The sequence below is a fragment of the Gouania willdenowi genome, chromosome 17 (assembly GCF_900634775.1).
Source record: "Gouania willdenowi chromosome 17, fGouWil2.1, whole genome shotgun sequence".
In the NCBI taxonomy this organism is placed as follows: domain Eukaryota; kingdom Metazoa; phylum Chordata; class Actinopteri; order Blenniiformes; family Gobiesocidae; genus Gouania; species Gouania willdenowi.
The window spans coordinates 6085886-6103415 of record NC_041060.1 but is presented as its reverse complement, the minus strand read 5'-3'; the positions used below and the strand labels follow the sequence as shown (position 1 = coordinate 6103415).

Sequence of the window (17530 nt, the reverse complement as noted above, 5' to 3'; positions counted from 1 at the left end):
TAACCCATCCCTGAGGAGCATATTTCACAGCAAATTACACCTATAAATACATATATGACAAATAAATATTTTATGGTACTTCCTGGGTTAGGGTTAAAATAAAAGAGTTAGTTAAAATACAACAGACGGGACTAAATCACGCGGTGCACCTTACACGTGACCTAAACTGGCCAATGAAGGGCGCGGTGTATGCATAAAGTGGCAGTCTATGCATACGTTTAACATGAGTTTATGGCTATGGATACGTTAAATGTAAACATGGCCCATTTTAATCGGAATAGAAATCAGTACGAACAACCCCCGGTGCTATTTTAGGAATAGTCCTTAAGTAGTATAGGAATCTACGTATTAATAGCAAACATAAGTATTGGATAATCACGTGACCTAAACTGGCCAATGACGGACGCTACAATACGGATGTGGTGTGTTAAAAAAACGCTTTTTGTACAAACTAGATAATACGCGCATGAAATTTAAAACAATTAAAACAGCTCTACAATTCCAGTTTAGTACACTAAATCTGGTAACACGTATTGCTTCTTGTGTTATTTCAAAATGAAGCTCCATTCTAAGTTAATATGTTCAAGAGATACAGCATAGACGTCTTGTCTAATGTGTATTTAACTCAAATGTAATGGTTATTTTAACTAAACTTTACAGGGGTTTAAAATTGTCAATTTTAGGCTCCTCATAAACATTAACTTTTAAAAAAACTCACCAAACACGTGGTCGGTGTGTGGCGTCGAATTAGCGGCCTAACAATGACAATAAGCTAAAAAATAAAGCGCATTCAGCCACATTTTTGTACTCAAACAACAAAACTACATAAATACAAGTTATTAATAAACCTAAATATTTACCGATATCAGGTTTAAATGGGGGCAGGCAGTGGCATGCTGACACTCATCCAGACCACAGGAGGAGGAAGAAGAGAGAGATAATGAAGCTGAGCCTCAATTTATTGGTTCTTTCTTCTTCTTCGGTGGTATTTAATGGTGGTTGCAACTAGTTTAAATAAAAAATACCGCCACCTACTGGGTTGGGAAATTGGACAGCATTTGTTGTACTGTTTTTGTTTTGTTTATATATTATTATTATTATTATTATTATTATTATTATTATTATTATTATTATTATTATTATTATTATTATTATTATTAACAAATACGTACAAGAATAGCAAAATATGGCATTTTACAATTTATACCAAAATACCAACTTGCCAAGGGAACATCAACTTAAAATAACTTGTTAATTTGTATTATGTTTTATTACTACAGACAGTATTATGGTAAACAAGCATAGAAAACAAAAGAGAAAATTAAAACAAAACAGGGAATACCATCTGTGCATATTTGAAAAAAAAAAAAAAAATCACATCAAAAGTGATCGAATATAAATCAAGATGTCAATCATTTAGAATGAAAAGAAGATAATAATGAATAATAAAAAAAAACAACAACCGTAATAAACAATAAAGTTCAAGGCAATCCTTTACGCAAGGGGACATTTAGAAAGTTAAAAACTATAAAGACTTCACTTCGTTTAAGAAAACAATACATTTGGGGGATGACGTTAACACACTATTTTTGTGAAAAAAGAATTTGGCTAAACATAAAATTACATTACAGCAGAGTTCGTCATTTTTATTTTGCAAGATCTCTTGTACTGGAGTTATGAAAGCCCATTTCAAACAATGTCCATTTCAGCCTCTTAAAAAAAAAATCACCACAATAACTCATATTTATGAAACACAACTGTGGGACAAAAAAAAGTATCATATATTATTAGACAAAAAGTCATAATTATAAGACACAAAGTCATAATAATAAAATACACAGGTCACAATGAAGATACAAAGTAGTAATATTGAGCTAAAAAAATCACAAGAGAAAAAGTCAGAACTAAGAGTCATAAAGTCCTAATTATGAGATACAATGCACATGTGCAACAAGTGTTCTGATCAGTGTTGACTTTCACAGCAAATTTTGATTTAGTTTTAGTTATAGTCTTTTGACTAAAATGCAACTTAGTTTTTGTCAAAATTTTGTCATCAGGACTTTTAAGTTATAGTCTAGTAAAATTTTAGTCAACTAAATGACATTACGATTTTAGTCGACTAAATCTGTCAGATATAGTCGACTAAAAATATACAGCATAAGAGTTTATTATTTTTAAGATTCAATTACCATGTATCAACCTGATATTGGATGGTATTAATGTTTTTTAAATACACACAGACATATTTAATGTAGTCAATGGATGGAAAACTACAAAGGAGGTATTAAGGGAGCTGTCAGTAAATGTTTGGTGATACTAGAACATAAAGATCCTCAACTTTTCCTCTCCCAGAGTAAGAATATTTTGGTGATGTGTTTAATGTTTAAAGCGTCTGTTAGTTAGACCGTACAAAGTGGATGCAGGCATTTTATTTATTCATTATTCAACATGTATCAAACTACAACATTTATAGCCAAGGCTAATTTGCAACGTCCGTCCCTAGAAGGGCTTTTCAAATGCATATAGAAAATACAAAACACAGAAAATACATTTACAGTAACATTAATTCTGACATTATACAAAGGAAGTGCATTACACAAAGGAAGTGCATTTGCATATAAAGTCAGGTTCCAGTGAAATGGCTTTTTATTTAATCAATGGCTTTTAATGACATAAAACCCATTGATGGCTGTTATTGCGTCATGAATTATGCCACTTTGTTGAGTATTGTGGTATAATTGGTTGCATCAACCAAGTGCACTAATGTTGCACTGGTAATTATGATATTGATCATGATGATAATGGAATTTTACCAGAAAGCATCTTATATAAAGTATGTCTCCAGCTCTTGTCTCTTATAGTTTATCTCTACTGTGTTTGTTTTAGCTGCGTGTTTACGAGTAAGAAAACATTATCCCGGGTCTGCAGCGTAGAAAGCAAGTGACTAGTATTTATTATTTTTAAATGTATTTATTTATTTTATCTTTGAACATGCTGTAAGCCTTGCATATTGTTAAATTTCATATCAGCATTTATTAATGAGATAGATTTGATAGTTGTCAATATTTACAGCTGGCTGCCAACTTTCAGGTTAGACTCACAATTATGGGCAGATACAACCAGTTTACTAAAAATATAATACTCAAAGTTTTATATTATACTATTTAATTACGAACTTACGTACTTTTTATGTGTTGATTTAATTTATTTGTAATTTTTAAGATTTAAATGTATATTTAACATTTATATTTAATATTGAACATTTAGATTTAACATTGACATTATATTTTTACAAGAAAGAAAATATCACAAATTTCACAAATATTGCTGTAAATCTGGTCAAAAGTAACGTAAAAAACATTTGGCGGCCCATAATCCGTGTATCATCCGTTCATATTTATCTGTTGTTTTTCCATTGCCAAAAGTTTGTCATAGAATTATTCATTTGCAAAACAATTTAACCTAATAGTATTACAGTCTTCTTTCCCCACATCCTACCACTTGCATCTTAAAACATCACCAGCACATTATTGGACACAAGTCAAATCAAATTGATTTTATGTTTTGTATTGGTTTTGTATGTTTAAATTATGTTTAAACATTAATTTCATTTGGTAAAAAAAAAAAAAAAAAAAAAAAGTATTTTTATTATACTATTTCTGGATTTGACTCAAAGTTTTAACTTATACTCGTACAAACTCTAGTAAGGGGGTAATGATTCTGAACCTCTTAAATTGTTATATTTTTGAAGGAATCTAAAAAATCTCATTAAACGGCTCTGACGTAAACAAGGAAACGTAAACTACAAATGACGTCATTACAGTACGGAACACAAGGAAGGTCAAAATACATGTTACGCTAAATTGACACACTCAAACCAAGAGGAGACGTGTGTGTCTTTCGTTTATGATTTTGAATAATTTGCCGAAAGTCGAACTGTGAATTCAGAACAATGAAAGTCTTAATAGGTAAGTGTGTGTTTTTTTCCCTGCTTTGCTTTCAATGGTTGTGTAGTTGTAACGTAAAGGTCAGTGTGACACATTGCAAATGTACTGTTGTGGCTACGTTAACATTCCAGGACTTAATGCATCGTGCATTGAAACACAATCAGTCAACACGTAGAGTGTCTGCTGTTGCTCATGTTTAACAATGAACTTTTATTGTGTCTTTTTTTGTGCATTCATGAAGCTCTATTCTTGCCCTGTTTTGTAAGTCCGTAAGAACACTGCGCATGCGCATTGCATAATTACAAGGGTTAGAAATACAATATCATTGATTCATCCTATATTTGCTTGATAATCTATAAATTAGTTAACATATAACCTTTGTATGATTGCTATTACTATTAAAGTAGAATCAAGGATTTTGTGACATGTATAATGTTATTGTAACTTTATCTATCCTGTATCTAGCTTACTTAATTTTTTTACTACTGTAATGTGTGTGTGTCTGATCCCTATTATTAACAGTCTTTTACTTAATTATACATTTATTCTTTCTTTCGTCTTTGTTAAACGTTTTCATTCTTTTATTTGTGATTTTTTTTCTGTGGCTGTAACAAAAGCAATTTCCCCCTGGAATTAATAAAGGAATTCTGATTCTGATTTATAATTGCTTAAGTCTAAGATTTAGAAGTTTCTTTTCCAGTTAATACTACTGTAGCTTTGTGTGGTAGCTATTATAGCATATTTCTAATCAAAGACTTGTAAACTAAGTTTGATCTTTGCTACTTGGTCAATGTTATTCTTGGATCAGTAAAGAGGCTGTTCCAAATATTATGTACGAATAATATTTTAGTGCATAGCTGCCTTTGGAACGCACTTTGTAACATGTGTTTTTAATAGCGCTCTATAAATAAAGTGTTTTATTATATATGTGAAGCCTCACAAAAATACAAGCATGAAACAAAAGTGCTTATTTTTACATGATTTTTTTAATTTCATTTTTAGAGTTCATATCTAATGTTAAAATAGAATACGACGTTTTCCTGTATTTTTTTTTTTTTTTTTAGGAGGAGGATCTGGCTTTGTTGGGCGAGAGCTCATCCGCGTGCTCAGGGACAAAGGACACGATGTCACAGTGATTTCTCGTAAGGCTGGTCCTGGCAGGATAACATGGGTATGAGTTAATGCACGTTTACAGCTAAGTATCAAAGATCAAAGTAGGTTTACAACAAGTCTTTATTTCACCACAACCTGACAATGATCAACAGTGGTAATGCCCAACACAACTTATCAGAATGGATCTGACTCTAGAGGTAGAATAGATTCCATATTTGGTCTTTGTGCTCCTGCAGGGTGATTTGGAGTCTCAGGGACTGCCACCATGTGATGGTGCTGTTAATTTGGCAGGAGAGAATCTCATGAATCCACTTCGATGGTGAGTTCTAACAGTATATCCATTACTTTGCACCGCAAATGCACATCTGTCAAAGTTGAAAGGCTTTAAACATTTTACGTTTTAGGTGGAACGAAAGCTACAAAAAGGATCTTTTCTGCAGTCGCATCGACACTACAAAAGCTTTGTCTCAAGCCATTGCTGCGTCTTCCAGTCCTCCCCACTCCTGGGTGCTGGTTTCTGGCGTTGGTGAGCGTCAGCTGTGCTGTTACGCCAGATTTCCACTGAATACGCAACTGCGCCTTAACGTCGCCACTGCGGAAATCCGCTGTCTGTCAATCCCCACCGCCTCCTTCTGTGATGCTTAACTGTTGCGGCAAGGACTCAGGAGATCTCCCTAAGTCACACGTAATTGGCAATTGCACAATATAGCAAGTTATAATAAATACAAAGAGAACCCCAAAGCCGTACAAACGGTTCATTGTGTCCTTGGAGAGAAGTAGAAGGAAATCGACTCGGTCCTGCCCAGTAGATCTTCTGCTTTTGTGGAGATGAATGTGATTCAACCATGGATAAGGCTAATATATATATATATGTGAAATACGATCCACCCCCACCTAGCGCCTAAAGAAAGCTGGCAATAGGCACCAGCAGAACCCCGCGACCCTAAAAAGGAGCAAGCAGGTCGGAAAATGGATGGAAATACAATCCGCCTTCAACACAGATTATTTTATTTTGAAAATAAACTAGATATTTTATTCTGTGTCTGTGCACTACTTCCTGTCCTTCACGGGCTAATCTTTCCGTAGAAGATCTGCGTATCTGTTGCGGAGGTCTTGTGATGGGCCGCATATTACATTTGTCTCGATGCCAATAACGTTACCCAGTTGTTTAGTAACGGCCGATGCCGATACTCCAGTGTTTAAGAAAAGAATTACTTTTTTCTCGCCGAAAATCAGGTCCTTGAAATTGTCAAAATTTTCTCACGTCTGTAGAAACGTTTGTTTTTCAGTAACATAAAAACGCGACCTCACAATTGGTTTGGAGTGGCAACGCCGGGCCCATAGCGATAGCTTTCCTTGGCATGTACTGAACACGTAACTATATGTGTTTCTGTGATCAGGAGTCAGGGCAACAAAAAACACAAGGCACTGCGTTTGAAGAAGAGTTTGATGCTGTAAATGGCATTGACGTGTTAATAGTTAGTACTTGCCGATACTGATGCCAGCCTTTTAGTGCCGTATCGGGGCCCCTCCCAATACCAGTATCCAGATCGGCACAACACTAATGGAAACGTATCAGCTCCGTTGCTGTTACGCATCCAGTGGAAATTGGGGGTTAGACTCAGACACGTACGGTTGGAAATGTCTTGCTTTTCTTTTGTTCGTGCAGCTTGCTACAAACCAAGTCTGACGGATCAGTACACAGAAGACAGCGAGTGGACACCATTCGACATTCTCTCTAAACTCATCAAAGAGTGGGAGGCTGCAGCTCTTCTTACTGGGAATGTGGCACAAACCACCAAACAGGTCATTGTTCGACCAGGTAAGTATTGGGTCATAATTTTACTTTATGCAACTTCTTCATTTTTATAACTTATAATTATTATTGAAATAAAGAAGTCACATAAAGATAAATTGTTTTATATCCCAAGAAATAATAACCTTTATACTATAAATTAAAACAGAGATTTGAATTTTTTCTTACATTCCCACATGCATGTTATGGTCCAATGAAAATAGCAAATACTTTTTTGGATTTCAGAAGACTGTCACCCAAGAACCATTGCATATACTGTATGTGACTAATCATTAGTGATGTGAACAGTCTATGTTCATAGCTCAAAGCTGATAGAATCACAGGGAGCTGAGGCATATGATAAGTTGTTTACTGAAGACCCAAACATGTTTGAGCCTGAAACCCAGACAAACCTTTTTTTCTACCAGTTTTTGAGTAGCTAGTATGTCAACCTGATAGGATATATAGCAGGTCTTTTTGTATATTCTGAGAGAGTAGGTGGAGCTATATTACTATATCACATTTCAGTTTCCTATGTGATAAAGTTCCTGAGATATTGGAAGCTGAAAATGGAAGAAAAATAAGGATGCACGAAAATTGACACTAAATTGGCCTTATCTCAAAAAGTATTCATCAGATTAAACTAAGAATTTACAGTGTGCCAATTGAATTATTAAGGAACAATTGGTAGATATTGGTAGGTATTTTCATTTGTGAAATGACCCTATTTCTTTGTTGGTCGCTTCATTCATTGTTCTGTAACATTGAACTTCCCTCTCTCTGCTCCAGGTGTTGTGCTGGGTCGTGATGGCGGTGCGATGAAACAAATGCTTCTTCCGTTCTGGCTCGGCCTTGGCGGTACGTTGGGCTCTGGTCAGCAGCCGTTCCCCTGGATCCACGTTTCAGACCTGGCTGTGATCATTGCCCAGGCCCTGGAGCCCAGCACCGACGCCATATCCCCTTCACCACAAGTGTTCAATGGTGTTGCCCCATCACTCAACACCAACTACGAGTTCACTAAAGAACTGGGCCGGGTTCTTCGACGACCTACTATCTTTCCTGTGCCTGGTTTTGTCATGAACGCCCTGATGGGCAGTGAGAGGGCCGTGGTCCTCACCCAGGGCCAGAAAGTTCTACCAAAGAGGACTTTAGACTCTGGGTTCCAGTACAAATACCCAGATTTGTCCTCAGCGCTGAAGCAGATTGCTGGGAGTTAGATGTGTTTAAATGTAAAGGACAAACTGTAAATCATAACACTCTGATTCTGATGGTTTTTGGAAAATCAGTTTGTAAAACCTTAGCGTTGTTTTGTTCTCCGAGTCTCTACAACAGAAAAACAAGGTTCAAATATTATCTGATGTACGCTTGTTTATTCTGCATCTCCATCTTTCTGAATCTCATCTTCTTCGTTCTCATCTTCTTCGATTCTCTGAATGATTGGCACTTGATCTCCCCAATCACTGTTCCGAGCACAGCGGTACACATCTCTGATGGAATAAAAAAAAAAAAAACAGGTTAAAGTTTGTAATAACCACCCTTCAATCTTATATTCACATATCAAATCTCTAAATGTGTATCACAACGGACTGTAAACCAACCAATAACACAAGCTGACTTCAAATATTATGTGCCAATAATTAAAAAAAGTTATTTTGTTTTGATTTCAGTCAAAATGTAAGTTTAGTGTCAACAGGTTTTATTAATTTATTCTACATTTCTCTGTCACTAAACGTGTCATGTTGATGTTCCTTTTACATCAGAGTTCTTTTTATCAGACAAGATTTTTTTTTGCAAAAACAAGCCAGAGACGATAATAATGATAAAAGTCAAGGATAAGGGATGAATTAAGGATAGATGTTAAATATATACAAGTGCAACAGGTAATATTGTTTTTATGGAGTTGGTGATGGGGGAGGGGTCAGTGGGGGACTAGGGCTGTGTTCATGAGGCAGGTGGCAGAGGGAAAGTTTGTGTGTCTGGAGGTTCTGGTCCCCATGGACTGAAACCTACCAGAGGGGAAAGTTTGAAACAGTTTGTCTCTGGGGTGGGAGGGGTCAGCCACAATCTTTCCTGCATGCCTCAGGGTCCTGGAGGGAGGGCAGATTGTAGCCGACGACCTTCTCTGCAGAGTGGATGATACCTTGCAGTCTGACCTTGTCCTTGGCCATAGCTGCAGCGTACCAGATGGTGATGGAGGAGCAGAGGATGAACTGGATGATGGAGCTGTTGAAGTTCACCATCATCTTTGTTGGCAGACTGAACTTCATTAGCTGCCGCAGGAAGTACATCTTCTGCTGAGGTTTTTTGATGAGGGAGCTGAACGTTCCTGGGTGAAGGTCCCCAGGAAGAAGAAGGACTCCACAGCGCTCACTGCAGAGTCTCCCAGAGTGAGGGGGTGAGGAGGGCTGAGTTCTTCCTGAACTCTGCTATCATCTCCACCGTCTTTAGATTGTTGAGCTCCAGGTTGTTCTGACTGCACCACGACACCAGCCGGTCTGTCTCCCACCTGTAGTCAGACTCGTCTCCATCAGAGATGAGTCCGATGATGGTCGTGTCGTCCGCAAACTTCAGGACTGGAGCTTGACCGACTGATCGTGTGATCCAAGCGCCACGTTATAAATGTCCGTGTCAGCATTTAGAAAAATGACCAATCTGAACATTAATAGAACAAAGGTTTTTATTGTTGTTCTGTTTGTTTTTAGAGTCATTTTTGTGTTGTTATTTGTGATTTTACATACTTTTGTTTTGGTATTTTTTTTTTACTCGTGTGCTTTTGGAATACTTTTGTAACTTTTTCTGGTATTTCTTTTGTATTTCTAGTCCTCTTGTGCAATTTCTTGTTAACTGTGTGTATTTCTGTTGTTTTTATTTATTAGTCTGCATTTTTGTTATTTACTAAATTTTTGTGTTTTTCTGATGTTTTATATATTATTCTGTTATTTGTCTGTATCGTTTATATTTTGGAAATTTCTGTTATTGTCGTTTTTATCTGGAGTTTTTGGCTAATTTTGTGTCTCTGTTATCTTTGTTTTTATACAGTTTTCTCTTGTCCTTCTGTGTATATTTCTGTAATTTTGTAGGTTTTATTGAGTCATTTTTATTGATTTACTTAGAGGGCCACACAATCAGCCACCTGTTGCCTATGTCTGATTTAGAACAATTTGAGGAATTTTTTTTTAGGAAAAAATAGTGAAATTGACCAGTTGATGACATTGAGGCTCACCTGCCATGTTTCCCTGCGGTTACCACCATATTTTGAAGCTGTCCGTCGGGGCAACACATCCGACAGTGGACGTGCCGTGTTCTGCGCAGTACGGGAGCGACCACTCTGGCCCATTCCACCCCCTCAGTCTCAGCCTCCGCCTCCACTGGCTCTGAACGCTTCATTATCAGGTAGCTAAACTTCTCTGTCTGACGCTCGTTGCGCTGGGAAAAAAACAAAACAACGGTAAGTGAGGTCAAGTTCGTCGAGTTTAAATCTTGTTGAAAGCAGCTACACCTACAAAAAAACAACTAATAAAGCTAGAAAATGAATCTTTAGTGTTATAAGTTCACCAACAGTTGAGACAAAAACCAATTATGAAGTGGAAATTGGGAAATAAACCCAAATCTTCATATACTACAGTGTGTCTATAATAATAATAATAATTAGATAACTAATTATATAAATACCTATAGAAGAAAAACTTGACAAAGGTTTCACCTTGTACAAAATATACTAATCACTGCATTGCAAAGGTGAAAACACTTTCCGGTAAATTTCTACAGGAACTTAAGATCGGAAATTTTTGGGAATACTCAAAAATATTACATTCTCATTGGAATCTACTAGAATTAACTGGAAATTCTAAGTAATGCTTAAATCAGCTATTCTCAACTGGTGGGTCGGAACCTAAAAGTTGGTCGCAGACCTGTACTGGGTGGGTCGAGGACAGCAGGTCAAAAATAAATATATACTTAATGTCTCTCATGTTGGACTTGTCTTTTATTTTGAAAGAAACTTTTCTTTTGACAGACAGTGTGAAATGCATGTTGCACAGAGAAATATATAGATTTATGTTTTCAAAAAGATTATATACGTTATATGCTATTTTTTAAAACTACATTTGGTTGAATTAATTCTAAAAAAAAAAAAAAAAAAAAAGTTTCCCGTGAATCACAATTTAATGACAGCGGCAAAATGTGTGTCCCAGGGTGAAACTAGTTCAGAACCCCTGGTTTAAATAAAATAAATACATTTAGATGATTCTTAAATATATTTTCCCAACTAGATTTTGAAAATGTTCCATTCATTCCAACTTTGAAAATTCCAGGAATTATGCAACCCTAGTTCAAAATGTTTTGTTTATTACTCGTATTATTTTGAATTATGTTTGGATATGATACAGTTCTTTAAAAATACTCAACATTTCCATTTAATTCCAATAAATAATTCCAATTGAAAGTTTATATTTTTGAAAAATCCTATAATTCCCGACCTTAAAGTGTGAAAAATTAACAGAGATTTTCCAACCATTTGCAAGCCTACTGTAAAAAAAAAATGAATAAACAAAAAAAGTGTTTTTAGTACGGTATATGAACACAATCATAAATTTAAGATCTTTCTCACCCCAGGCAAATGCAGGGGGTGGTACGGCTGCTGGAAGTTACAGGGTAGGAAGGGCCTCTGGGCCAGTTTAGGACACTTGAGTTCATGTGAACACTGAGGATAAAAAACAGTCATGGACAGGCTTCAGCACAACTGTAACACTGCATGTATCAGACTTTTTGTGTTGGAACTTTAACCAGGAGGGAAAGGTACTGGTACATACTGGGGCAAATACCGATGCAGGTCTCGGGTCGTGGACCATCGCTTCTCGTTTCTAAAGAAAAATATGTTTAGCTTGGAACAGAAAATCTCAAAACAAATGCTCAAGAACACAAAAGAAGGAAAAAAGTGTTTATAAATACCTTTAATAAAGTATCCCTGGCTTCCATTAACATCTGATGACCCTCCATTGTCCCGTTCTCTATCAACACCTTGAAAACATGACGTAAGGCTTCTCATTAGAAATTCCTAAAATTACAAACTATCGACTACATTTTACTCTAAACTATTTAAACATCATCATTAACAAGAAGACAGTCATCAACATCCCCCGCCAAATTGGTTATTATAATTCACAACCTTTTCCTAATAGTCCTAAATCTAACTTAGATGTATACATAAGAAAATATTATATCAGAATATGAAATTACTACCTATCTTGAACAATTTCTAAAAAATAAAAAAAAAAAAGCTGTCCCCTTTGAAGATACCTCGAACAGAGTTCAAAAAAATTACACAAGGGCAACAACTCCGGAATTTTTTTTGCGGACTTCTCAATTTCGAACTCCATAAAGGTATTGATACATTGAAGCCACACACCAAATTTGGTCATCATATCCTAAACCATTTCTAAGAAAAGCTGTCCCCTTTGAAGATACCTGGAACAGAGTAAAGAAAAATGGAACAAGGGCAATAATGCTGGAAAAAATTATTGCTCCCTGCTCATTTTCGAACTCCATCAAGGTATTGGTACCCTGAAGCCACACACCAAATTTGGTTATTGTATCTTAAACAGTTTCTGAGAAAAACTGTCCCCTTTAACTCGGACAAACGGACGCACAGACGGACGGAGCTGTTTAAACCAACCAGATATGAACTGGTCTTCCTCCACAGAGTGAACACTGCGTCCTCTCTATCTTTAACACCTTGAAGCTCCGACAGCGTAAAGGCTGCAACCACCAAGTCAAACTGGACCTGTAAGAAAACGTTTAAACCACAGTTCATTAAGAAGTAAATACGATTATATGTGAACCTCAAGTTTAGACATCATTTTATATATGTTTTTAAATTAAATAAATAAAGATTAATTTGACTCGTGCAAAACTAGTGAACCAAGAACGATTGAATAAAGAGTCTTTGTATTAATTATAATTTACAATACCACTAGTAAAAAAGCCAGACATTAAAAGCTTTTATCAAACCTTGTAATTCTGACTTTGATTTAAGAATAATTTTACATTTTTTACATCAGGTAATAACTTTTAATCACAGTGAGGGTCACAAAAATGTGATTGCCTGATCCAAGGGCCACAATATCACAATATTATCTCAGCATTTAGAATAATGACTGATCCGAGCATTTGTACAAGGGGAAAAAAGAAGGATTTAATGGGTTTTTCTTGACGTTTTGTATATTTTTCTTTCATTTTGTGTGTTTCATTGGCTTTGTGTTGTTGGAGTTGATGTGTGCATTTTTTTGGTTGTTTTTGGAATCATTTTGTACATTTTTTATGTCACTTTGAATATTGTTGTTGCTATTTTGTATATTTTTTTAAATCTTTTTTCTTGGAGTGATTTCTGTTCCAATTTTGATTATCTGTTATTTTTGTGTACATTTGCAGTTGTTTTGTTGTCCTTTTGTGCAGTTTTTTTTTTTTGCCATTTTGTAAGTATTTCTGTGTAAATTTCTGTCCTTTTGTTTGAAATTGTGTGTTATTGAAATCATTGTGAGCATTTTTTTGGTCATTTCCAGCATATTTGGTGTGATTTTGGGCAATTTTGATGTCGCTTTGTAAATTGAAAAATGTTTTTTCTTGGAGTAATTTTTGTTTTCACTTTGTTTATTAATCTGTTTTTATTTTTGTGTATATTTGTAGTTGTTTTGTTGTCCTTTTGTTTAATTTTTTGTAATGTTTTCGTCCTTTCTTGCAATTTGTATGTCATTTTGTAGGGTTTTTTTGTGTCATTTTGTTTGTTTAGGGGCCACACAAAATTAAACTGAAGGCTACATGTGGCCCTGAAGTTTCCAGATACACATGTCAGCTTTACATTGTGTGACTATAAAAGCTCAGCAGTTTGAACAGTCAATACAAATAGTGTATCATACCTTTGGTGAGACGGGGAGAAAATGTCTGAAATAAACATGTTTGATGTGAGGTTCAGCTTTTTCATCATCACCTGTAATTCAAATGTAAAAAACACACACTAATTTACATTTGTACCTAATACCGTTACATGTATAAAGAGGAATGCAGGTGTGCGTGCCTTTGAGAAGCCGCTCTGCTAAAATGTTCATGGGGCCCGAGCTGTCCACACACACCATCTCCTTCAAAGAGTCACCCCAGTATGAGTGAGAGGCCCTGTGGGAGGAAAAAGAGCTCAGTTCATGGTTCTTTAAACTAAACTAAACTCTGCTGAAGCCTAATGTTGCACACTGACCACGCCACTGTTCCCAGACCGGAACCAAAGTCCAGGAGAGTCTGAGGAGCAAACATAGGATCCCTCTTCTTTATCTGAAATAATAAAATTACAAAACAAATTAATGTCTTTTTTAAAATTAAATCATTTTTTTTTCACATTTTCTAAAAAAAAAAAAAGGTTGGATAGACTTTGTAACTGTAGCCATATGTAATAGCCCAGCAATCAACCTAATTCCAGGAGATGCAACTGTATATACAGTAGTTATGTGCTGACATGCGGACTCATAGTTCAAGTAGCAGAAAATCGCAGCTCCTAAATAACATCTACAGCTCTTTTAAAAATAGATCAATACAAGTTACTAATGATAAATCACATTTAATGTGTAAAAATTTTTTTTGCACAATAAAAGATAAATGGGCTTTTCCGTAACCATGGATTCCAGATTTAATGAATTGCATTGCGCCCACTGCATTAATTTACTTGCATGTCCTCTTCCCATTTTTTTGCTCCCCTTGTGAGCTCCGCCTACTATACATATTCAATAGAGGGAAACGCGTAAATGGATTGAGGGCGCATTGCAACGTGTAGCAGCCGCGCACTCCTGATTCCCTGGGGTTTGTACGGCTTATTAGCAAGTGAGGTGACGTTTACACACAATTCAGGACCCCTAAACCTTCATATTAACTCGTAGATTACCTCGTTTAGAGATCTCTTCACCGCTGCATAGCCTCCAGCGAGTCGGGATGCCATGTATACCACACCCAGCTCCTCATCATACCTGCAACAAAGTCAAAGCCCTCCTCTCAAATGTTACTGCACAACCTGAATTACCTAAAGACAATTTAGTGCATGTTAAAAATGTGTAACTTCATTGTCTCTACAGTAACATATTGAATTACCTAAGAGGAGTCCAGTGATATGTTGTCCTTTTAAGTTCTGTTAAGACTTTTCTCCTGATGTGATCTGACATTGCTTGGTCATCTATGTCTGTAAAGAAAAAACATTATATAATCATAATAACCAGGAAGCAATGCAATCTTTCTTGAGCACATTAGGATCATGGAAGTCGCTCACCTGTTCGTGTCTGCATGGCTTTCTCCCACATTTCTTTCTCTAAGCTCACAGCTTTTTGCCTCAACGTCTGATTGTCCACCAGTCGTTTCCTGCTCCACAGATAATTGGTGAGTTTCTTGGTGTGATCCGAGAGCTGCTTCACCTGAGAACCTACATGAGGACAGACAGAAATCAGTAAAAAGCTCCACTGAGCTTATTACACGGCATGTGACCAAATCCCATTTGATTCCCACTGTAAATAATGGACCGAGCAGCATTCTGAAGCTCCTCAGGAAGTCGCAGAGTTTTCAGGTTGATCACACCGTCGTGCTTCCTGTGCGGTTTTCCTTTCAGGACGTCCACTGAAGTCTGTGGACTTGCCGCTGTGCTCACACCCTGTCATGATGAGAGCATAAGATTACATAGATTACTGCTCTAATAAATAAATGATAAAGAGACACAGGGGTGCTGATAGTCACACATCACTCTGTGGCAAAACACACAGAATTAAAAAGCTTACTGAAATGGGACAATTCTGCCAATGGTCCATAATGAATAACAATATAACCACTACAAACCTTGCTCCATGGGCCTTAAAGTGTCAGTCAGGAGCACTTTAATATTGTGAAATATATCTATATCTATTTGTAAGTGAGATTTCCCAACACCTCACTAATAAGCAGTGGTGCAGTAACATGTCTATCTATTAACTAGAATAACGACATTTAAATGGCTCATAGTGAGGCTTAAATTACATGAAGTGATTTTTACCTGTGGCACTTTGTAGTTATTTGGTGAGTTAAAAAAAAAAAAAAAAAAAAAACCTTATTTCAAAAGTAAAACAGGAAGTAACGTGCATGTAGTAACATCTGACAGCACTCATGGCCTGCCTTAAAAACAAACTTTCTTTGTTATTAAAAATACTGAAAAAGCTCAACACTGCCCAAGCTGAAGATTTTGTTTGCTTGTTTTTGAATACAATTTATTGTAATACCCTTGTTTGTTTACATTATAAATGATGCTATTCTCTTTTGTCTGTGAGTTTTTTTCCCCCATTGTTGTAACGAATATGCTTTGTTTCGTTTTACCCACTTTTTCTTATGTATTTTATCATCTTTTTTTATTTTAGTTTTAGAATATTTTACAGCCTTGCACTATAGTTAACATGTTTGTTTTAGTACTATCATTCAATGTGCAATTTGCATCCACATGACTGTCCTTTTTTTATTTTCTAATTTAAAAAAAAAAAATTTAAAATATTTTAGCATCAGGAGGCTAAAGAGGGCGTTTAGCTGATTTGTAAAATTATGACAATAAAAAATCAAGAGGCTGAGATTTATTCAATGCAGACGAACCTAACTGAACACTTTACACGTATAACTATATTACTCATTGGAAAACTGTTGACATTCAATTCACAACTTTCAAAACACCCAAGACGTAAATCCACAGGGGACCTTTAATTCCAAATAAAATATAAAATCATTAATTCAAACTATCAGTCAATCTACATCCGTCTGATGTTAAATGCTCGTTCTTGTGCCTGACCTTCACGGTTCAAAATGATGCGTTCAATGACATCCTCCAACACTCACCCTGCATACGGTCCGAGACACAGCCGTCCTCAAACACACCGCACAAACTTTGTAGCTCCGCGATGCCATTATATCACAACACAGCGTTTACAATCAGTTTTAAGGTCACTTCAACGCTTCAACAGCACCGGACCCACGTTTGAGCGACGACGGTCCATCAAGAAAATATTTCCGACCGGTGTCACGGTCTGAGATCAGTAATGAGCTTGCGCGCTACCGAAAAATTAATGTATGCTACTTCCGCTTAGCTTTTTTCTACTTCCGCCGTGCTGAGATAATATATATATATATATATATATATATATATATATATATATATATATATTGAATGGCTCCTTTTCTTGTACAAAAATCTACAACTGCTCAAATGTGTTTTATAATTTAGTCAATGCAGTTTTTATTAATATTACTTGTATTCTGTTTGGATAAAAATAAAGCACATGTTGGAAAAACATGATTATAATAAAACTCCATACAAAAATAAATAATTTATTTTCCCAAAAAAACATGATTACAATATACATTGCAGTAAAAAACAGTTAACCTAATGTAACTTTTTTTTTTTTTTTAATTTTAAATTTTAAGAGGAACGAAGTACGACGTAAACTCAGACCGTGACACCGGAAACGTCGTACGCTGCGAATCTTTGTTCCACCTTAGTAACAGAATCGAGCTCACTCTGTATGTGTTTACACTTTGTTAATGGTTTGGAATACACACACATATACCTACATATATATACTGTGCACTTATGTTCAAAAAAAAAATAAAAAAAAAAAATGAATAAATAAATTAAAAA

General features: G+C 35.8%; 2 protein-coding genes across 2 annotated transcripts; one reads left to right on the top strand and one right to left on the bottom strand.

Annotated features, from left to right (window-relative positions):
- Window positions 1-3834: 3834 nt before the first annotated feature.
- On the top strand, window positions 3835-8375 carry LOC114479214 (epimerase family protein SDR39U1-like). The gene is made up of 6 exons (XM_028472769.1): window positions 3835-3968; window positions 5012-5118; window positions 5297-5379; window positions 5465-5586; window positions 6730-6882; window positions 7645-8375. Exons 1-6 carry the CDS (start codon window positions 3953-3955, stop codon window positions 8070-8072), a joined length of 909 nt encoding a protein of 302 aa, XP_028328570.1. The 5' UTR covers window positions 3835-3952; the 3' UTR covers window positions 8073-8375.
- LOC114479212 (methyltransferase-like protein 17, mitochondrial) lies at window positions 8206-16933 on the bottom strand. Its single transcript, XM_028472768.1, has 14 exons — window positions 16732-16933; window positions 15391-15532; window positions 15158-15307; window positions 14983-15070; window positions 14780-14861; window positions 14102-14175; window positions 13928-14022; window positions 13770-13840; window positions 12530-12637; window positions 11806-11874; window positions 11667-11717; window positions 11465-11557; window positions 10079-10281; window positions 8206-8342 (listed from the first exon to the last, which is right to left on the bottom strand). The coding sequence occupies exons 1-14, from the start codon at window positions 16798-16800 to the stop codon at window positions 8225-8227; spliced, it is 1413 nt and encodes a 470-aa protein (XP_028328569.1). The 5' UTR covers window positions 16801-16933; the 3' UTR covers window positions 8206-8224.
- Between the last annotated feature and the right edge of the window lie 597 nt (window positions 16934-17530).